This window comes from Dipodomys ordii, unplaced genomic scaffold, assembly GCF_000151885.1.
Source record: "Dipodomys ordii isolate 6190 unplaced genomic scaffold, Dord_2.0 Scaffold18, whole genome shotgun sequence".
NCBI classification, from domain to species: domain Eukaryota; kingdom Metazoa; phylum Chordata; class Mammalia; order Rodentia; family Heteromyidae; genus Dipodomys; species Dipodomys ordii.
In genome coordinates, this window is record NW_012267234.1 from 257,532 (window position 1) to 280,016 (window position 22,485).

Sequence of the window (22,485 nt, forward strand, 5' to 3'; positions counted from 1 at the left end):
TGGGAGCAGGCCACCCCCCTGGCCTTCGAAGAGGTGCCCTACGATGACATCCAGCTACGGAGGCAGAAGGAGGCTGACATCATGGTACTCTTTGCCTCTGGCTTCCACGGTGACAGCTCACCATTTGATGGCACAGGTGGCTTTCTGGCCCATGCCTATTTCCCCGGCCCTGGCCTAGGTGGGGACACCCATTTTGACGCAGATGAACCCTGGACTTACTCCAGCACTGACCTGCATGGTAAGGACAGCTGGCTAGGGTAGGGGCAGGGCAGGTAGGCAACGCTGGAGCAGGGCCCAGCCCCTGCAAGTAGGCTCAGTCCCTGCTAGCGGGCTCAGCAGTTACTGGTTCAGGAGGGGAGCATGTCCCCCTGTTCAGGTCTCTGGAGCCCTGAACTTGGCCTCAGTCTAAGCCAGGTGGGAAAATAAGGGTTAGTTGAACCCATGTCTCAGAAGCAAGGGCAGGATCTTGTGTCAGCCTCCATCCAGAGTGGGTGGCCAGATCCTGGACCAACCCAGAGTGACTATACTGCCTGCCCCATCACAGGAAACAGCCTCTTCTTGGTGGCGGTGCATGAGCTGGGCCATGCACTGGGGCTGGAGCACTCAAGCAACCCCAGTGCCATCATGGCACCATTCTACCAGTGGATGGACACAGACAACTTCCAGCTGCCTGAGGATGACCTGAGAGGCATCCAGCAGCTCTATGGTAAGAGGCCTTTGTTCCCCGCCGATCTCACCTCCCAGCCCTACAAGACAGGCTGTGCTGCTGCCCCCTTCTGTAGATGACCACTTGCCTGGGCCCCTCAGTAACGGATGGTGTCAAACCCAGGGCTGGCGATGCTACGCCTGGGCCTCACTCAGAGCCACATGGGCAGATGACACAGGTGACAGGGCTTTTTTTCTTCAGCCTTTGCCATGTTCCTTCTAGACCATAGGGGTCCTGCCGTACCAGGTGCCATCTTTCCCGCTACACTTCCTCGAGGCCCAGTTCTGAGGGTCAAGGCTTGGGCTCTGCACTAACCCTGAGCTCCCTTAGGGAAAGCAGAGACTGGGGTCCAGTGGGAAGATTGATGAGGGGATTGCACAAAGGAGGTGTCAGGACCCCCTCAGGATGATATTGGGTGAGCGAGGGGCTGCTGTGAACAGACAGGACCTTTACCTTTGTGTGTGCCAGATGGTCCAGGGGCCCTGGGGCCGCAGACTCTGAGTAGGAGAACATTGCATTTGGTCTGGTTTCTGGGGTTGGGCTGCTCTCATTTCTTGCTCCGCCACACCTCTTTCTGCAGGCACCCCAGATGGTCAACCACATCCCACCCGGCCTCTTCCCACTGTGACACCCCGACAGCCAGGCCGGCCAGATCAGAGGCCCCCTCGACCCCCACAGCCACCACCTCCAGGAGGGAAGCCAGACCGGCCCCCCAAGCCAGGCCCCCCTGTCCAGCCCCGAGCCACAGAGCGACCAGACCAGTACGGCCCCAACATCTGTGATGGGAACTTTGACACAGTGGCCATGCTTCGAGGAGAGATGTTCGTGTTCAAGGTGTGGCCCCAGCCTCCAGCTGCCTCCCTCAGTCCCTGGCTTAGAGCAGGACTGCTCCTGCTCAGCCCACCCAGGCCTTTGCCTGCCTGGCTGCCTGGGCACTGCCTGCCACCCCTCAGCAGCCCCTGTGGGCCATCAGACCCTTTCCAGTTGGAAAGGTCATGTAGCAAGTCCAAGTGCCTTCTTCTAGCCCAGAGGGTTTCCCCAGGACTGCCCCGGCTCTCCTTACACTGTGTGGTGCCTTAGTAACCCTCCCCTCTCCATCCCTGCCTTCTATGGGGGTGGAGGTCCCCCAACCAAGGCAGCTTGTAGATACTGCCCACCAACATCCATCTCCCCCCACACCAGGGACGCTGGTTCTGGCGAGTCCGGCACAACCGTGTCCTGGACAACTATCCTATGCCCATTGGCCATTTCTGGCGTGGTTTGCCCGGTGACATCAGTGCAGCCTACGAACGCCAGGATGGGCGTTTTGTCTTTTTCAAAGGTAAGCTGAGGCTAGGTAGCCTTCAAGCCCTGATCTTTGGAGTTAGAGAAGAGAAAGGTAAAGGGCTATAGTTTATGTGTGGTCCTGTGTCCACACTGTGGGCTCACTCTAGGAGGAAGAGACGGGGACGCTGAGAGCCTGGCAGCCAGGTGAGGGTGGAGAGATACAAGCCTGGGAGTTGGTTGACCTCTGGCCCTGGAATCCAGAGGCCATGTAATGAGTAACAGTGTATCATCTTGAGCACAGAGGCTTAGCCTCATTTCCCTTCCTCCTCCCTCTTCCTTCCTAAGAATGGGTTCCTGCCTGGGCCTGATTGCTCACATCTGTAATCCTAGTACTGAGGAGACTGAAGCTGGAGGATGGAGACTTTGAGGCTAGCTTGGGCTATCCAGTGAAACTATGTCTTAAGACCCCCCCCCCAAATAAGACAAGTCAATAAAAAAGAATGGGTTCTTTTAAGAGTAGCCTGGTCCTCCTAACCAGGTCTTTAAGCCCACTGGGCAGGAATTTTATAGTATAGCAGAACATTGAGGAGAAGCCCCCTCAATGGATCCATGGTCTCCAGCCCCTGCTAGCTTGAGCCTTCAGGCAGAGTTCCCTGAAGACAGGATTCAGTTCACACTAAAAGCAGGTTGTGTCAGGCATGGGAAGGGCTCACATGTATAATCCTAATTACTGAGGACGCTGAGATGTGAGGATCAAGGTTCAAAGTCAGCCCAGGTGAGAAAGTCTGTATAGACTCTTTTTTTTGGGGGGGGTCCGGTCGTGGGGCCTGAACTCTAGGCCTGGGCACTGTCCCTCAGCTCTTCACAGCTCAAGGCTAGCGCTCTACCACTTGAGTCACAGAGCCACTTCTGGCTTTTTTGTTTTTGCTTTTGTGGTGCTGAGGAATCGTACCCAGGGCCTCATGCATGCAAGACAAGCGCTCTACCACTGAGCCACCTTCCCAGCCCTGTATAGACTCTTATCTAAAATTAACTAGCAAAAAGCTGCAAGTGGAGTTGTGGTTCAGGTGGTAAAGCACCAGCCTTGAAAAAAAAGGTAGGCCCTAGTACCTGAGAGGAGAAAGAGACACACACAGAGAGGGGGGGAGGGAGGAAAGGAGGAAGGGAGGGAAGGAAAGAAAGATAGGTTGATTCCTCTGAACCTCTGAGGTCAGGAAGAGACCCCATGTGAAGCCTGTTGGTAGGAGTGTCAGACATTAGTTTAGCACCTTCTGTGTAGACATAGGTGAGCTGTGTTATGTTATATTGTCCTGAGTGTATGAAGGTCAAACATGCTGTGTACATGTGTGTATTGAGATGGGCAAGTTTTTTGGTTTGTTTTGCTGATCCTAGGGCTTGAACTCTGGGCCCGGGCACTATCCCTGAGCTTCTTTTGCTCAAGACCAGCTCTCTACCCCTTGAGCCACAGTGCCACTTCTGGCTTTTTCTGAGTAGTTTATTGGAGATAAGAGTGTCACAGGCTTTTCTGCTCGGGTTGACATTGAATCACGATCCTCAGCCTCCTGAGTAGCACCCAGTTGCAAGTTTTTACATGAATGGTCTTTGGGCCCAGAAGAGCATTTCCTGTGCCCGGCCCTCACCATGTACACCCTCAACCTCGGCCCTTCCTCTCTGATTCCTCCTGCAGGTGACCGCTATTGGCTCTTCCGAGAAGCGAACCTGGAGCCTGGCTACCCCCAGCCATTGACCAGCTATGGCCTGGGCATCCCGTACGACCGCATCGACACAGCCATCTGGTGGGAGCCCACGGGCCACACGTTTTTCTTCCAGGAGGACAGGTTAGCAGAGCTCCCCTTCTCTAATGATAGGAGGTACCACCCTCTGGCCTACCTAGCCAGAGCCTGCTGCCTGAGGGGGATGGGCCCAGCCAAGAGGGACTTGTAAGTCCACAGCCTGGTGCTTCTGGTCACAGGTACTGGCGCTTCAATGAGGAGACGCAGCATGGAGACCCTGGCTACCCCAAGCCCATCAGCGTCTGGCAGGGAGTCCCCATCTCCCCAAAAGGAGCCTTCCTGAGCAGTGATGCAGGTACCAGGCCAGCCTCTCTTTCACAGACATATGGGAGACAGTTCTTGTCTGGGTATGCCTGGGACACCCAGGCCTGTCAGGCCATTCTGGCCCTCCCTGCATTATTACAGAGAACGTGAGCAAAGGGCTCAGGGGTTGGGGGTGGGGGGGGGGAAATGCCAGCTCAGGGTGACTCACATGCATAGCTAGATGCTCAGAATGCCCTGCTGCCCACACAGCACAGCAGCTCTGCGTCCCAGTGTCTGGGAGGTGGGCATGGCTCAATGTGTGATGGACTGGGCCCTCTCTCTGGGCATCTCCTGTTAGCCCGGAATAGAAGCCTGGTCTCTGTCATTATAATTGAGCTACAGAGAGCCATGGCTCTTTTATTTCTCCGTCAGGATGCCTAGGGCAGTTAAGAAAACCATTCGCCCCAGGTCTTGATTCTGGTTGGGTAGACTCCGGGGAGAGCCTGCTTTGCCAGTGCCCCGCTAGTCATAGGCTTCCGTGTGTGGGCAAGTCAGTGTGCAGCTGCTCTGGTCTCATGCTCAGCAGGGCACAGAGTTCACCCCTTGTTTTGAACCTGGCCCTTCTCAGTGTCAGTGGGATGCAGGCCAGATGCCCAAGGACAGAGAGCCAGGCCAAGGTAGTGTCAAGTTGCACCCCAGGTCCACGTGGGCTCCAGGCTGCACAGCCAGCATGACTCCTGCTCTGTGAGAAGAAGCTAATCCCAGGCCAGGCAGCAGGGCTACCTGATGGCAGCCTTAAACCAGCAGCTGCAGGTCCCTTCTGTGCCCTGTCACCCTGGATCTAGACCTCTTCTGTAAGTTGCAAAGAGGCAGATTTCAAACTGCTCAGAGAAACAAGTAGAAAGGGGGTGTGTTTTTGTGGGTTTTGCAATGCTGGAGATTGAACCCAGGGCTCCTTGTTTGGCAAGTGTTCTATAACTTGAGCCATAGCCCTAACCCCCCTTTTTTTTAATGTCGGTCATGGGGCTTGAACTCTGGGTGCGGGCACTGACCCTCAGCTCTTCAGCTCAAGGCTAGCACTCTGCCACTTGAGACACAGCACCACTTCCAGTTTTCTGGTGGTTTATTGGAGATAAGAATCTCATAGACTTTCCTGCCCGGGCTGGCTTTGAACCGTGATTCTCAGATCTCAGCCTCCTGAGTAGCTAGGATTACAGGCATGAGCCACCAGCACCCAGCTCCCTTTCATTTTTGAGATAGGATCTTGCTAACTTTTGCAGGCCGACCTCAAATTCCTGATCCTCTAGCCTCTATCTCCCAAGTAACTAGGATTACAGGCTTGGACCACCATGCCCACCTTTTTGTTTCATTTTAGTTTTGATGCTGGAACCCAGGGTTGTATACATTAAGCAAGCCATCTATCACTAGGCTACAAACAGCCTCAGTCCCAAGGAGGGTCCTTAAAGCTGGGGCCCTTTCTGTTGGACCTAGTTGGGGAGGGTCTCTGGCTGGTGGGCTGGGCCAGACCTGAAGCCACTTGGGCCTGTTTGTCCCCACAGCCTACACCTACTTCTACAAGGGCACCAAATACTGGAAATTTGACAACGAGCGCCTGAGGATGGAACCCGGCTACCCCAAGTCCATCCTGAGAGATTTCATGGGCTGCCAGGAACACGTGGACACTGGACCCCGATGGCCCGATGTGGCACGTCCACCTTTCAACCCCGACGGAGATGCACAGCCTGGGGTGGATGGTGACAGCACAGATGGCACTGTGGGCGGTGGGGCTGGTGAGGACAGAGACAGGGACAAGGACAAGGAGGGGGGTACTCGAGTGGTGGTGCAGATGGAGGAGGTGGCTCGGACGGTGAATGTGGTCATGGTGCTGGTACCTCTGCTGCTGCTGCTGTGCGTGCTGGGCTTGGCCTTCGCACTGGTACAGTTGCAGCGCAAAGGTGCGCCCCGCGTGCTGCTCTACTGCAAGCGCTCCCTGCAGGAGTGGGTATGACTCCACCCCCTGGGCCTGACTGACTCCACCCCCTGGGCCTGACTGGCTCCGCCCCCTGCCCATCGCTCCTCCTTCCCACCTGGTGCTCAGGGCTGGCCATCTCCCAGCCACACAGTCCTCTGTCAGTCCTACCCTCCTTGTTTATTTATGCCCAGGTATCTCCTTTCTTTGTGGCACCTTAACTGAGTGTGTGTTTCTGCTTTCCTGACGTGGGGAAGGTTGCTGCTTAGAGTTCTCTCGATGTACTTCTGTCTGTAGTACACAGGGAAGTACCCGTGGCACGGACACAGCCAGAGAAACAGAGGACAGAGGACAGAAGCCCACCCAGGGCTGTGCAGCGTCTTCCTGCCCTGGCTGCTCCTCACCCTGAGCCACAGGGCTATCCTAGATGCCTGTGTGTGTCTTGAAGGGGCCCAAATAGGGCCCCCATACTTTTGGATCTGCCTTAGGAAGAGCCTGTTACCCAGGGACACCAGAGCCACAGCAGTATTCACTGGCCTCTGAGGGGTGAGGCTCTGTCCCATCCTGGAGGAGCGCCTCTGCTCCTCGGGAAACTATTTGAAGCACTTCCCTAGAGCAAAAGGTTCAGACCCTTAGAAGAGCTTTGTCCAGGTCTTCCCAGGCCCTCTGGTAGAAGGGATCTCAGCAAGGGTGGAAAGCTGAGTCCTGCCTCCCTCATGCCCAGAGACCAAGCCACATTCCACAGGAGTGTGTGTGTGTGTGTGTGTGTGTGTGTGTGTGTGTGTGTGTGTGTGTGTGTGTGTGTGTGTGTGTGTGTGTGTGTGTCTCCATCCTGAAGCTTGAACTCAAGGCCTGGGTGCTTTTTCTTGCTCAAGACTAGTACTCTATCATTGGAGCCACAGCTCCACTTTTGGATTCTTTATTTTTATTTTGTAGTTTATTGGAGATACGGATCTCACAGACTTTCCTTCCCAGCCTAGCTTTGAACCATACTCCTCAGATCTCAGACTCCTGAGTAGCTAGGATTACAGGCATGACGAGCCACTAGTTCTTGATTCAATGGTTTGTTTGTACACTACTGGGATTTGAATTCAGGGCTTTCCACTTGCTAGGCAAGCTCTCTACCACCTGATCCACACCCCAAGCTCTTCTTGCTTTTTCAGTTGTTTTACAGAGAGGGTTTGAAACCCTCTCTATAAGGCCTGTGCTGGCCTTATATGGTATCCTACCTGTACCTCCCTGTAGCTGATATTACAGGTGTGACCCAACATACCTGGCTTGTTTTTTAGATGGTCACGCTACCTTTCTACTCAGGCTGTCCTGAATCCATGATCCTCCCAGTCTCCATCTGGCTAGTAACTGGGTTTACGGTGTTTTTGTTCTATTTTTGAATATGATTATAAATTCACTAGGGCCCCTGTCCCTTCCGCATCTTTTTTTCCCCTCCTTTACATTTCACTAATCTCCAAGTAAAAGAATTAAGGTGTGAGGCCCCAAGTTCAATCCTGGTACCACCAAAGAGAGAGAGAGAGAATGAAAGCATTAAAAGGAAACAGAAAACTGTGGCCACAACTCCCCCAGCTGAGCATTTCCTTCCAGCCTTTTCTCTCATTTGTGCAGCTTGGTGCTTCAAAGCCTCTGACACCTGGGTTTAGCCCAGTCCTGTGGTAGTACAGTGGCCTTAGGGGGTGGCCAGCTGTGGGGATGAACAGAGGGTGCTGGACACATGCTGTGTGGTGCTGGCCCCAGCCGACCAGCATGTTCTTCACTTATGTTTGATGGGCCTCAGAGAAAGTAGTGACTTAGCCAGGGTCACAGAGCTAGGAAACCCCATTGCTGAGACCAGACCCAGGTGGATCAACCTGCAGGCAGCCCTGCACTACTGGGGCCGCCAAGAGGAGGATAGAAACATTCTTGGATCTGAGACCCCTGGGTCTCCAATAGAGCCTCCTTTCAGGCAGAGCTGGCCAGGCCTCTTCCTCCCCCTCCATTTGGCAGAAAAGCCTTTTGTTGTGGTGCACACAGAGCCCATTCTCTGGCCAGCCCACGGAAGGAATGGCTGGCTTCCTGTCCATCACAGCCGCCCTGGCCCAGTGGGACCCTCATGTAGGTCCCGGAGGAAGAGCTTCCTGTGCTTCTGTGTCCTCCAGTCCTGCCTCTGGGGCCCTGGGCTATCAGACTTTATAGCCCCCGTCTTGGCCCTCCCAATCCCAGAAGTCAGAAGGCAGCAGGAGATGGTCATTTCCCAGCTATCCCAGCAAACGCTGGGAGCCCTGAGCCCCCCAAAAATGGTATGGTCTCTCCCTCAGCCCACCTGTCAGGGCTGAGGCCCCCTGCCAGGCTGCCAGCCCTATCCCAAATGTCCCCTGCACTTGCCTTTAGGGTTTTGCTTCTTCTTCTTTTGGCTCCTTCTCCAGAGAAAACCCTTCCATGCATTTTTCATTCTGTCCACACTGCACAGATTTTTCAAATTGCAGCCTGCCTTTTCCAGATTGCCACCCTGCCTAAACAGGCCTGAGCCCAGCCTGCCCACAGCTACAGAAGCCTAGGTGGCCCACCATGGCTCCAGGCACAAGATGTGTCCTTGGGTGGGTAACTTCACCTCTCTGAACTCAAAAGTCCCAGTCTACAGAACAGGGCTGAGAGGTATGCCTTGTTCACAACAGTGCTGAGGCTTCACTAGACTGACACTTTGACAAGTAGAGAAGCTATGGCTGGAGCCGCTGGTGTCTTAACATCTCTGTGGACATGTAGGCACCCGCTGGGCAGTGTCACCTCCTCTCTGGGGGAAGGGCATTTCTGCCCCTGGGATCCAGGCCCCACCCTAGTCTCCCCTGCAAAAGACCCACACCTCCATCCCTGTCAGTCCCAGGCTCACAGGACTACCCACAACCCCACACCTCCCCAACCCTGGTGCCATCATAGAGGTAGATGGCCAGCCGTGAAGTCATTCTCAGCCCACAGACAGGACGGGCCTGCTGCACCCTAAACCTATGGTTTCAGGCCAGAGCAACCAACCTGCCCAGTCAGGACTTTACTTAAACCCAGGCAGCCACCTAGGCAGGGGAAGCTAGCCAAAGATCCCAGAGTGGACCTTTCAACTATACTTCCCATCCCCAGACAGCGGCCTCTCTCAGATCTGCTTCTTGGGAAGATCTGAGAGGAAAAAAAGATGGATTTAGCTGAAAAAGCTAAAAGGTTCAATAGGGCCAGGTTCAGTAGTCAGGGCCAAAGGCCCCTGGAGAACATCTTGCAGTAGAAGGCATTGCTGGCTTGGCAAGGACCATCGTCTGGCTGAGACCAGACTATGGACAATGCAAGATTCTTTTTTTAATCCCAGTTATAAAGAATAGAATGTCCCACCACCATCCTTCCTAGCTCTTCATAGTCCTAACTGAGAACTATTCAGGTCTGCAGACCCACAGAGACTGCAGGTCTTCTCTGATTGATCAGATCTATACCTCAGCTTCATAAGGGCAACCAATCACCAATCCCTGGACACAGATTACACAATGGATTGGGTAAGAAGACACACAGAGCAGCAGTGGCCTTTACTGACATACTTCTGTGAATGAAATTCTTCCCCCTCATCCTCCATTGTCTTGGACTTCATTCTCTGAAGATAAGAACCCGAGAAGGCCCCAATGGCAATGTTCACAGTGGAGCTTCAACACTGGCAGGCGTTGTCTGCTGCTGAGCTGTAACACTAAGCAAGTGATGCCTGCTACAGGCTACAACCTAGCAGCCTCTGCCAGCTGTGGAGTGAACAGGTTCTGCCTACTACAACCAACAGTAGAATAAATTCCTGTACTAAGGGCAGAGCTGTAAGCAGCCCAGGCTTTCTGAGGAAGGGCAGTTGTGTGCCACACTGGCAGGCACACAGGAATGCTCTTAGGCAGTCTCTAACAGGAGACCCCTCTCTAAAAGGACACTTCCCCTCCATGTATAACATCTGGTAGAGGTGACTCTGGATCCTTAGTAACTGGACAGACTATCAGTATCCCAGGGTGTGGGTCAAAGTGGACAAAAACATGTTGGGTGAAGTGACACAAGTCTGTCATTCAAGCTGCTTGGGAGGCAGAGATTGGTAGCCAACCTGGACAAAAAGTTAAGTGAGCCAGGTGCTGGTGGCTCATGCCAGGCTATGGAAAATCTTAGCTACTCAGAAGGCTGAGACAAGAGGACTGCAGTTCAAAGCCAGTCTAGGCAAGACAGGCTATAAGACTTCTCCAGATAAAACCCGAAGTGGAGCTGTGGCTCAAAGTGGTAGGAGCTAGCCTTGAACAACAAAAAGCTCAGAGGTAGCACCCAGGCCCTGAGTTCAAGCACCATGACAGACAAAAAATAAGTGAAGTATGCTATGTCAACCAATAAGCCAGATGTGAGGTACATGTCTATAATCCCAGCAACACTGGAGGCAAGGGTGGGGGGATTCATGGTTTTGATACAATGTAGGTTATAAAACTATATCTGAAAAATGACCTAAAGCAAAAGCAGCCACCAAAATACTTTTTAAGTGTGCACAAGAGGAAATTCATATGTAGCTAGTCAAGACCTTCTTGTGACTTTTTCTGGCACCCCTGGGAAAGTAGAACCCTCCCTGCTGGCATTGCTGAGCATCCAAGGTGAGTTAAGCCACAGATAGGCTGTCTTGGCACACAGACATCCTGCCTCGGAGTGAGGCCAGCACCAGGGGAACAGCCTTGAAGTGACAAAGAAGTTCTGAAAGGCTTCTTTTCTGATCTTGTTGTTTGTCGTGGAACTTGAACTCAGGGCCTGGGTGCTCAAGGTTAGCACTCTACCACTTAGAGCCACAGTGCCACTTCTGGTTTTCTAGTGGTTGATTAGAGGTAAGAGTCTCACAGATTTTCCTGCTTGGGCTGGCTTTGAACCATGATCCTCAGATCTCAGCTTCCTTGAGTAGCTAGGATTGCAAGGGTGAGACACTGGCGGCCACTAAGGCATCATTTTAACATCGATCCAGTCATATCTGAAGCTCAGGTGCTCTAGGCTCAGATGACCAACAGTCCCCAGCTGTGCAAAGGTGGATTAACAAAGCATGCAGTAGAGAAAGTCTTAAAATCATAAATGAGGTCGTGTTGGCTCCCTCCTGGCTCCTTAAAATAGTATAGAATGTGTCATCAGACTTGGAACAAATTCAAAGCCATACCATGTAACTTGGCCCTGATCTCTCCCTCTTCTCCCTTCACCACTTCCTTGTCAATAAACTCCCCTGATTTTTTTTCTTTTTCTTTACTTTTTTTTTTTGTGTGTGTGCTATCCTGGGGCTTGAACTCATGGCCTGGATGCTGTCCCTCAGCTCTTGTACTCAAGACCAGTCCTCTACCACTTGAGCTACAGCTTCACTTCTGGATCCTCCCCCTCCCCTCCCCCCGCACCCTGCTTTGGTGGGTAATTGGAAAAAAGGGTCTCACAAACTAACGTCAAACCACAATCCTCAGATTTCAGCCTCCTGAGTAGTATTGCAGGAGTGAGCCACCAGTGCCCAGCTAATTCCCCCAGTTTCTTTTTCTTTCTTTCTTTTTTTCTTGCCAGTTGTGGGGCCTAAACTCTGGGCCTAGGCGCTGTCCCTCAGCTCTTCAGCTCAAGGCTAGCACTCTACTATTTGAGCCACAGCGCCACTTCCGGCTTTTTTCTTTTTGCTTATGTGGCACTGAGGAATCGAACCCAGGGCCTCATGCATGCAAGACAAGAGCTCTACCACTGAGCCACCTTCCCAGTCCCCCTCCCCCCCCCATTTTCTTATAACACTGAATGGTTAGGTTTTGTCCTATCTACTGCCCTAGGGCTCTGTGAGTTCTAGATCTGTACTTGGTTGAATGTGTTCTTGGTCATATAGAATCCACAGCATCTCACCAAATCGCAGGATCACAGGCACCTGATCCTGAACTCTCAAGTGCTGAGAACCAAGATTTGCTCTAGGAATCCTGAAACAATCACCCCCACCTTGATAATGCTGCCTAAGACAGCAGAGACACCTGGATCTTCCTAAGCATCCCTGGGAATCAAATCGTAGAGAGAGGCTGTTGTATGACAGCCTTTTTATTTATTTGTCCAAATTTTTTATTGTAATTAAGTGGTAATTTCCCAAATTTCACAGTATTGTGGGATACTGATGCTTAGTTAAAGTCACGAACACATTGACAGCCTTTTTAGATTGAAAAAAAAATCACTGAGAACACCAGAAATCTCTACCTTCCTCCCAAACATACCCTATCTTTTGGTGTGTACATGTGTGTGGTACTGGGGTTTTGAACTCAGGACGTTGAGCTTGCTAGGCAGGTAGTCTACACCTCCAGTCCTTTTTGCTTTGTTTGTCAAATAGGGGGGTCTCAAGACTTTTGCCTTGGCTGGCCTTGAATTACAGTCCTCCCATCTCTTCCCTCCTCTGTAGCTGGGATTCCCATGAGCCACTGCACTTGCCCATACTTTGCAGCTTCATGTAAACCTTCTAGGTGTTTCCTCCATTGTGTGTTAATGGTGCACTTTGGGCAGGTCAGTTCATACAAGCACAATGTCTCCCTGCCTTTCCTCACGTGACTGAGCATGAAATTTAGGTGAAAAGTGGCAGGCTGGGACAGACTTCAGTTTTGACGTTCTTTGCTGCTTGAGTCTCTATGAGCCTGCATTCAGTGTGCACACGGATGAACCACATGGCTGCAGGAGACCCGAGCCTCCCTTGGAGCCCCCAAATTGTTACCATCAACCTCCTTTGGAGGGTGCACTTTATGGATATCCCCAAGTTCCCTCAGCCCTCATCAAGACTGTCACAGATCATATGAGGCTATCACAAACAGGTCCAAGGCTAGCTCTATATTTTCATAGCGGAAGACTCTCATTTCAGAGGAGTAAAAGCACTGGCCCAGGGCCCTGGGGCGAGTGCTATACCCTGGGCCCAGCTCCTGCTTCTCATGTTCCCAGCCTGTGTCAGTCTGCTTTCCATCACTACAGTTAATACCTGACACACACAACTTAGAAAAGGCTTGTTTGAGCTTACCATTCTGGAGGTTCAAGTTCATGACCAGTTGGCACTATTGAACTGGCCCTGTGGTGGCACATTCCCCTCCTCTGGAGCCAGGGAGAGGAAGCAGCTGAGTTCCCACAATGCCCTTTGGCCCTCCTCTGAGGGCCCATCACCTACAGGCCTCACAACCTTCCATCACCACCACCTGGGACCAAACCTTTCGCATGTGGACCTTTGCAAGAGTCACTAAACTAGGCCATAGCCCTTCTCATTTACTGAAAGAACATCTGTGCTCAGGTGCTTAGGCCAGACAGTCAGCTGTGGACAGCACAGAGAGCCACTCATGGGCTCACACCCCCAAGCACAGAGACCCGGAGACTGAGGTCAGGTGCCTGCAGCTCACTTGAGACTCCATCTCCAATTAACTAGCAAAAAGCAAGGCTGAAGGCATGACTCAAGTGGTAGAATGCTAGCTGTACACAAATGAACAAGTGTGAAGCCTGGAGCTCAAGCCCTGGAACTAGGAGGGAAAAAAAAATAGTCCCTTAGACTGAAGCAGGCTGACATGTGTGAGGACCAGAATGAGGAGAAGGAGGTGGTGAAGAGAGAGAGCAAAGCCAGGCCACAAGGAATGGACGTGAGTTTGTACCCAACCTGACACCACCCCAACTTGGACAACCGATCATGAACATGAACCTCCAGACACACCCTTTCTCTGTATGCGTTGTGTTTGTCAGCTGTTTGCTCTCGTAATGGAAAGCTGACTGACACCAGGTCCAGAGCAATGGGGTCATGGGTACGTTTTCCTCCCTCTTCTTTCCTTAGTAATGTGCCTTGCTGAAATGAATGATACTTGGTTGGCGGTGTTTGCAGTTAGTTACCTACCCAGTAGAAGCCTCTGGCTCAAGCATCTGACCTGAGCTCGCAGCTTCCTGGCCTCAGCTGTGTGTGACATAGGATTCACTCCCCAGAGCTTACTGGCTTGTTGGCTGGCTGGTTTGTTTACCACAAATCCCATCACAATGTATGAGTGTTGGGGGGGGGGTGTTAGAATGCTCAACTCCCCTGTGTCAGAAATGAATGGACACACAAGAGATACAGGAGATTTCATCGTGGCAATTTACTTTTGCACAAAGGGTGCAATGCCGTTACTCTACCCAGGGCTGGGCAGGCACACCTGGCAGTGCAGTTTGCTAGGCCTTTGTCCCAGTCCAAACTGTCCCTCCTCCTTGACAAGGAGTTAGGCTCACAGTCTTAGTGCAATTGGTTACCAAAGTTAGAAAGGGGACTATTCTTTAATTCCTGTTAAAGTTCTACTTTTCTCTGTTTTTTTTTCTTTACTTAGCAATTATAGTTTATTATTTTAACTTCTTCAACACAAGATTTATCTCCCTAACATCACTATCTGGTAACAAGCCATACATATAATAGTTACAACTGAAGTAAATAAAGCAAATAATTACAGGGGATATCAATACACAATACCAAATACACTTTAGTTGGTCAGAAAAGAATACATTTTCCTCACAGGTTCTTCAGCTTGGTGTCCAATCCTGCATGGTGAGCATCCTTTTGTGTCAGCCCTAAAAGCCTGTTAAATATTATCCCTATAATCCTAACTACTCAGGAAGCTAAGATGTAAGGATTTTGGTTTGAAGCCAGCCTAGGCAGAAAAGCCCATGAGACTCATCTCCAATTAAGTACCAAAAAGTCAGAAGTGGAGCTGTGGCTTGAGTGGTAGAGTGCCAGCCTCGAGCAAACAACAACAACAACTAAAGGTCTGTACAAGAAGGAAAGAAGGAAGGAAGGAAGGAAGGAAGAACACTGAAACTTGTTGCAATTGTCTTAAGCAGCAGAAGGGACAAGAGAAAATGTTAGAAGGGTGAAGTTAATGGGGTACATTGTATGTTTATACGGAAGTGTCACAATGAACTCTTCCCTTTGTACAACCAATATGTACTAATGAAAAATCTTAAAGCCAAATGCTGTGGCTCACACCTATAATCCTAGCTACTCAGGAGGCTGAGATCCGAGGATCATGGTTCAAAGCCAGTTGTGGCAGAAGCGTCTGTGAGATGCGTATCTTCAATTAACCACCAAAAATGCTGGAAGTGGAGCTGTGGTTCCAGTAGTAGAGCACTAGCCTTGAGCAAAAAAGTTCAGGGACAGTAACCAGACTCTGAGTTTAAGCCCCAGACTGGCTGCATGCGTGTTACAAACACACACACACACACACACATACACACACACACTACTTTAATTAAAAGTAAAATCTTACTAGGAGAAAAACCACAGGTTCTCAGGTCCTCTGAGAACAAGAGAAGCCTCTAGCCCTACCGCCTTTGGTGGTGGGGGGGAGCAGGCGGATAAACTGTGACTGTGAACAGAGATGACCAGGGCCACCTGTAGTGAGAGGCAGGTAAAATAAAGGTAGGCCTGCACCCTCTTTCTCCTCTATGGCCTATTAACAATTCCCTGGCCTATCATTGGGACAGCAGGTATAGTTAAGGAAGAGACGCCCCACCCCCCCCACAGTCCAGGAGTGGCTGTGTGGACCAGAGGACCTTAACCTGCCACAGATACATACTCAGACGTCGATTCTGAGTCTTTCCTGTAGCTTAGAGTTGCAGATGGTGGCTGGCACAGGATAGATGTAAGAGATTTCCAACAATCCTTCATAAGCTGCCATTCATTCCCAAGCATGGCCTCTTGTGGTCTGCTGAAAATTTCCTGAGGTTTTTCTCCATATGCCCATTGTGGGGCTTGAACTCAGGGCCTGGATGCTGTCTCTGGGCTTTTTTGCTCAAGGCTAGCACTCTACCACTTTGAGTCACAGCACCGCTTCTGGTTTTCGGGTGGTTAATTGGAGATAAAAGTGTCGCGGATTTTCCTGCTCAGGCTGGCTTTGAACTGTGATCCTCAGATCTCAGCCTCCTGAGTAGCTAGGATTACAGGTGGGAGCCACTGTCTCCGCTCTTCCCATATCACTCTTGGCTACTTGCACGTTCCAACCTGGCCCCATGGACCAACCTTCCCAGGGGCACCCCGTGCCCTCTGGCTCCAGACTGGATTGCACTGACAGGAAACAGGGGACTAGGAGAAAAAAAGTTCCTCCTCCTGCTTCATTGAGGAGCCTAGCCTGGATGCACCCTCCTTTAATCCAGCCCAGGCCAGCAGCACCTCATCTGCATGGAGCCAGCCTGACCTGGCAATGGACAGAACTACTGTAAGATGAAGATGTGGAGCCTTGTATCCAGGATAGGGGGGCGGCCTCTGGCTCTGAGGGGGCACGCTGGCCCAGCCATACATCTTACCTGGGCACCCCGGTCCACTTCTGGCTGGACACACACTGAGGAGAGAGGCCAACCCATAATAGTTCTGCCCTGACCGCCTTCCCCTGCTCTGTTCAGAGACAGGACGGAAACCTGACAAGCGTGTTTTCATCAACCTGAGAGTTTCGGTCCCACTCTGGGGACTGTTTGTGTTTCGGGTCACAGTATCAGCTGGCCCCACCCCTTCTTTCTTTTATGGGCCAAGTTGACATTCCCCAGCCTGCCAGGCCTCCCAGAAGTGGCAGTTTTGCCCTGAGCTGCCCAGTGGGAATCTCCTGTTCCGGTTCCAGGCACTTCCAAAGCCTGTTACTCTTCTTCCCCCTTCTTACTGACAGGAAGCCAAGTCCAGCTGGCCCAAGGCCGCACAGCCAATGAGAGGCTGAGATAACAAGAAAACTCACCCTTGCCTCAACTTCACTGCTGGGCATGGGGAAGGCCTGCTTACTGGCAAGCCCCTTCATTGCATTTATTCACTCAGCAAACACTGGCACTGACTGAGCACCAACTGTAGCTAGGGTTACAAATCATCGCCCTCTGGGCCTACCCAGGCCCACCATTCTTTTTGTATTTTCCCCCACTTTCTGTTTTTGTTGTGCTTTGTTTGTTTGTTTACCAGTACTGGGCCTTGAACTCAGGACCTGGGCACTGTCCCTGAACTTTTTTGCTCAAGGCTAGCGCTCTACTACTTGAGCCACAGCTCCACTCCTGTCCTCTTCTGGTTAATTGGTGATAAGAGTTTCATGGACTTTTCGGTCCATTCTTGCTTTGAACCTCAGTCCTCAGATCTCAGCCTCCTGGGTAGCTAGGATTACAGGCAGGAGCCACCAGTGCCCAGCTTGCTTTTTTGTTTGTTTTTGGGGATTTGAACACTGGGTCTGCACTTGTCAGGTACATACTTGAGCCATATCTCTAGTCCTTTGGTTTATTTTTCAAATAGGATCTGGAGCTTTTGCTCAAGCTGACCTCAAACTGAGATTCTCTTATCTCTGCCTCTCAAGTAGCTATGATTATAAGCATGCACTACCATACTCATCCTCACCATCTATTTTTATAAAGCTCTGTGAAAGCATGGTTACCTGGTCCAGTTGTGTCCTGTCTCTGGTTGGTCAGTCACACAGAGATCCTGAGGCTTCCCGGCCTGAACCATTTGCTGCCTGATTCGTCACAGAAGCTTGCTGTGACTCCCTGCATACATCTGTGTTCATAAGCCTCTGCCTAGCAAAAATAGATTTGTCTATAATTTTAAAATTATACACCTAGTAGGCACCAGTGGCTCACACCTATAATCCCAGCTACTCAGGAGTCTGAGATCTGAGGAACATGGTTCAAAGCCAACCTGGGCAGGAAAACCCATGAGATTTTGATCTTCAATTAACCACCAAAAAACTGAAAATGTCGCTATGGCTCCAAGTGGTAGAGCACTACCGTTGAGCAAAAGAGCTCAGAGACAGTGCCCAGGCCCCGAGTTCAAGCCCCATGACCAACAAAAAATTATTTTATTATTATATGTGTAATTTTGTAGATGTGCACAAACTTTTTATTTTATGACCATATTAATATATAACCAGAAATAACCTGGTCTAGGTGGTCCTCTTACTTTTCTACGAATTGTTATTTATTTGGTTGTTTATGACATTCCTGAGGCTTGAACTCAGGGCCTAACAATTGGCTGGTGCTCTACCACTTGAGACACACCTCAACTTCTGGTGTTGTTTTTTGTTGTTGTTATTTTTTGCTGATTAATTGGAGATAAGAGTCTCAGAAGCTTTCAAACCTCAATCCTCAGAACTCAATCCCCTGAGTATCTAAGATTGCAGGCAGGAGCCACTGGTGCCCACTGGTGCCTGACTGCACCTTGTTGCTGTTTTTTTTTTAATGACTATTTAGCCTTCCATTGAATGAATGTATCCAATTAGGACATCGGGACAATTCCAACCTTCTTCTGTTGGCACAGGGAATGAGTTCTTCTATGCAAAACAACCTTGCCTGAATATCAAGTACATTTTTTTTTCTTCCATTCTTAGAAGAGAGGGAGACCCTACAAGGTCTCCAAAAGACTCCCCATTACCTGATACTTTCCATCTCCTTTACTTTCAACCAGGAAGTGCTATTTGTGGAAGACACAATAGCTTGAAATAACCTCCTGAATCCCAATTGGGGATGTTTGTGGTGGCCACCCACAGAGTTCCTTGGGGAAAAAAATGGAGGATATGACTTCACAATTGCTAGTGTTACATAATTATAATGCTGTAAACAAACTTATTAAAGACTGCTTCAAGCCAAGTGCTAGGGGCTCACACCTAGAATCCTAGCTACTCAGGAAGCTAAGATCTGAGGATCACAGTTCAAAGCCAGCCTGGGTAGGAAAGTCCATCAGACTCTTATCTCCAATTAACCACCAAAATTTGGAAGTGGTGCTATGGCTCAAAGTGGTAGAGCACTAGCCTGGAGCAAAAAAAGCTCAGGTACAGCACCCCAGGCCCTGAGTTCAAGACCCCTCGCTGACATTAAAAAAAGAAAGAAAGAAAAGAAAAAACTGCCTTAAAATTAAGAACTGCCATTCAGCTGACACCATTAAAGAAATAAGAAGCCAGGCACCTGTGGCTCATGCCTGTAATCCTACCTACTCAGGAGGCTGAGATCTGAGGATCACAGTTCAAAGCCAGCCCAGGCAGGAAAGTCTGGCTCTTATCTCCAATAAACCTCCAGAAAACTGGAAGTGGCACTTTGGCTCAAGTGGTAAAGTACTCACCTTGAGCTGAAGAGCTCAGGGACAGCACCCAAGCCCAGAGTTCAAGCCCCATGAGGTGAGGCTCAAGTAGTACCTGACTAGCAAGTGCAGGGCCCTGAGTTCAAAGCACAAGTCTACACATACACACATATACACAAATAAACCAAAAATTGGTATTTTAAAAGCCAGGTGTTGTGTAGAACACAGAACCTTTAAGCAATAAACTTCCATAAGTCCTGAGAACCATTTCAGATGAGGCAAGAGAGATAGATAAGGAGACTAGGAAAGTATATTACTACATAGGAAATATAATAATACTGGGGTTTGAACTCTGTCCCTTAGTTTTAGCTTCTTTTTTGTTTTTGCTTTTTTTGTTGTTCTTTTGTTTTACTTAAGGCTGGTTCTCTGCCACTTGAGCCACAGCTCCACTTCCAGCCTTTTGGTGGTTAATTAGAGATAAGAGTCTCATGGACTTTCTTGCTCAGAATTACTTGGAACCACAGTCCTCAGACTTCAGCTTCCCGAGAGCTATGGTTGCAGGCATGGCTACTGTTACCCAGCATAAATTATTTTTAATAAGTAAAAAAAGGGCTAGAAGTTGATTCAGAACTTGATTTGAGGAATCAATTAACAAAGCAGTTAAGCAGCCTGGCCCTGGTAATTCAGATCTGTAATTCTATCTACTCAAGAGGTAGAGATCTGGGGATTTATGGTTCAAAGCCAGTCCAGACAAGAAAGTCTATGAGACTCTTATCTCCAATTACCTACCAAAAAGCCAGAAATGGAGCGGTGGCTCAAAGTGGTAGACCCTTAGCCCTGAGCACAAAATCTCAGGGACAGTGCCGTTCCTGAGTTCAAACCCCAGGACTAGAAAAAAAAAAAGTAGCTAAGCTTCTTTCCTCTTAAAAGATAAATTCCAAGGTCTGAGAAATCAAGATGGGGCTAGCTATCTAAAAGTGAAATAGTGAAAACTTGGAAACCATAAAAAAAAGAGATCATAAAAAAAGAAGTTTATCTGAGGAAAGGAAGTCCTAAATTTCTCCTATTGGCCAGTGAGCCAAGAGTCATATCCATAACTATTACCATCTAGGCCAACCAGAAATACTGTCTAATGCTCAACAACCCAGCTCAAAAAGAATAAAGGTAGCAAGTGACAACTACTATCTTGGTTGTTTTAACACACCCACTTTTCTCACTCCCTGCCACCCACTCATTCTTCCTGTTTAAACTGGTGAAGGCAATGTCTGTATCTCCAAAGATGGATTAAGAGACACTGAAGTGCTGTCTCCCCACGATTGCTACATAATACGTCTGCTTTTTGTTGTTGTTGTTACAGGGCTTGAACTCAGGGCCTCGGCCTTGTCCCTGAGCTTTCTTGCTCATGGGTAGCAATCTACCACTTTGAGCTACAGTGTCACTTCCAGTTCCTGAGTGGTTAATTGGAGATAAAAGTCTCATGGGGACTTTTCTGCCTGGGCTGGCTTTGAACCTTGATCCTCAGATCTCAGCCTTCTGAGTAGCTAGGATTACAGGCATGAACTACCAGGTCCCAATTTGTAAGTCTACTATTTTTTGTCCTTCATCATATCTCTTTATTTGACATATGGGATTGAGTGATTTGACCTAACTGGAAATTTGGGCCAGGAAACCCAGTTTCAATATCTGTAACTTTCTTTGAAATGCATAAAAGAAAATACTTTTTTTTTTGCCAGTCCTGGGGCTTGAACTCAGGGCCTGGACATTGTCCCTGAGCTTTTTGCTCAAGGCTAGAACTCTACTACTTGAGCCACAGCACCACTTCCAGCTTTTTCTATTGATGTGGTACTGAGGAGTTGAACCCAGAGCTTCATGCATGCTAGGCAAGCACTCTACCACTAAGCCACCTTCCCAGCCCAGAAAATACATTTTTTATCTGCCTATTACTATATATATATATATGTATATGTATAGGGCTATGAGTGAGTATGGTTTAAGTGGTATAGTACTTGCTTAGCAATCCGAGTTCAAACCACAATACTACAAAAACAGAGAGGCTTCATGGCCAAATATATGCAGTTACAACCAGACTCTCCATTGCAGGACATTACCATCCTGTGCAAAGCCATGCTTCCTTCCACAGTCTCATCCTCTACATAGACATACACAGGGTCAGATCCTCTATTCCCCCCAGCCTTCACCTCTCCCCATTTCCCTGCTTCTTAAAACACTCATAAACACTGTACTTAAAAGAAAACTGAGCTAGGCATCAGTGGCTCACACCTATATTACTAGCTACTCAGGAGGCTGAGATCTAAGAATGAAGGTTCAAAGTCAGTCTGAGCAAGAAAGTCTTTAAGCTTCTTATCTCCAATTAACCACCAAGAAACTGGAAGTGGTGCTGTGGCTCAACTGGTAAAGTGCTAGCCTTGAGCAAAAAGAAGCTCAGGGACTGTGCCTAGGCCCAGAGTTCAAGCCCCAGGATTAGCACGAAAAAGAAGAAAAAAGACAACACATAAAGAAAACTGGTATTGTTTGTGGGAGAGGTTTTTTTTTTTTTTAATGATTACAAAATTCACTGAAGAGAACTTAGCACTGACAAGGAAAAAGGAGAAAGTAAAAACACCAGCAACTTTCCAACTTGCTGTTTTGTGGGCCCTCCTGCCTGTCTTTTCTGTGTGCACGCTGATTGTGTTTGTGTGTGTCTTAACAACACTGGGGTCTTATATGACATTGCATTGCTATTTCCTTTTCCTGTTCTGTTTTAATTTTTTCGTTGTATGTGTGTGTGTTTTAAGATGGTCTCAGTACGTAGCCCAGGCTAGCTTTGGTCTCTCCATCCTTCAACCTCAGCCTCCTGAGTGCTGGGATTACAGATGCCCTCTACCACTTAAGCAACCTGGCCCCCAGACCCAGCTCGCTTTCTTTATTTCATAAAATTCTTCAGGAGCATGCATTTACAGCTTGCCTGGTTCTCTGATGACCCCATTGTTGGGGTCCAGATAGAATCAGTCTGGTATATGCTGTGTTTCTGAAGATGCTCCAGTGGGGTCGTGGAGTGGGTGGAGAACCTACCAATTGAGGGAGGACCACCTATTCCTGGACCAAGCCTGGTCTCCCCTCCCCTCCCCAACTCTATGCCTGGTGCCAAGGCTGGGCTGAGGGCTGGCCTATAATCCCTGTCCCCTCAGCTATCGCCTGCCCGTCCAGGCTTTTCCTGCTCTGTCCTGAGCTCAGGGCTTAGTGGTAAGGCTGGGCCCTAAGTGCCCCTGAAGGCTGTGGGGAGAGAGGTGACTGCGGCCAGCAGCTTGGAGTCTTGCTTCAGCGAGGTGTTTGGCCCAAGCAGCATCCTCAGGCCAGCACTCGGCCTGGAGGAAACCCCTGCACGCCAGGCTTCATTGTGTTGCAGAGCTTCCTGTTTCCTGACCGCCTAACCTATTTATGGGCCACAATGGCTCCTTCCCTGGGGACTCATCTACTGTAC

The 22,485-nt window shown here is 49.7% G+C and overlaps 1 protein-coding gene across 1 annotated transcript in view; it reads left to right on the forward strand.

Annotated features, from left to right (window-relative positions):
- Mmp15 (matrix metallopeptidase 15 (membrane-inserted)) overlaps window positions 1-6,329 on the forward strand; it is an 11,858-nt gene extending 5,529 nt beyond the window's left edge. Inside the window, exons 2-8 of the mRNA XM_013012641.1 lie at window positions 7-238; window positions 545-706; window positions 1,287-1,540; window positions 1,889-2,027; window positions 3,660-3,810; window positions 3,945-4,060; window positions 5,568-6,329. Coding sequence (XP_012868095.1) covers window positions 7-238; window positions 545-706; window positions 1,287-1,540; window positions 1,889-2,027; window positions 3,660-3,810; window positions 3,945-4,060; window positions 5,568-6,016 — 1,503 coding nt within the window. The 3' untranslated portion in view covers window positions 6,017-6,329. The remainder of the gene's footprint in view (window positions 1-6; window positions 239-544; window positions 707-1,286; window positions 1,541-1,888; window positions 2,028-3,659; window positions 3,811-3,944; window positions 4,061-5,567) is intronic.
- The last annotated feature ends 16,156 nt before the right edge of the window (window positions 6,330-22,485 follow it).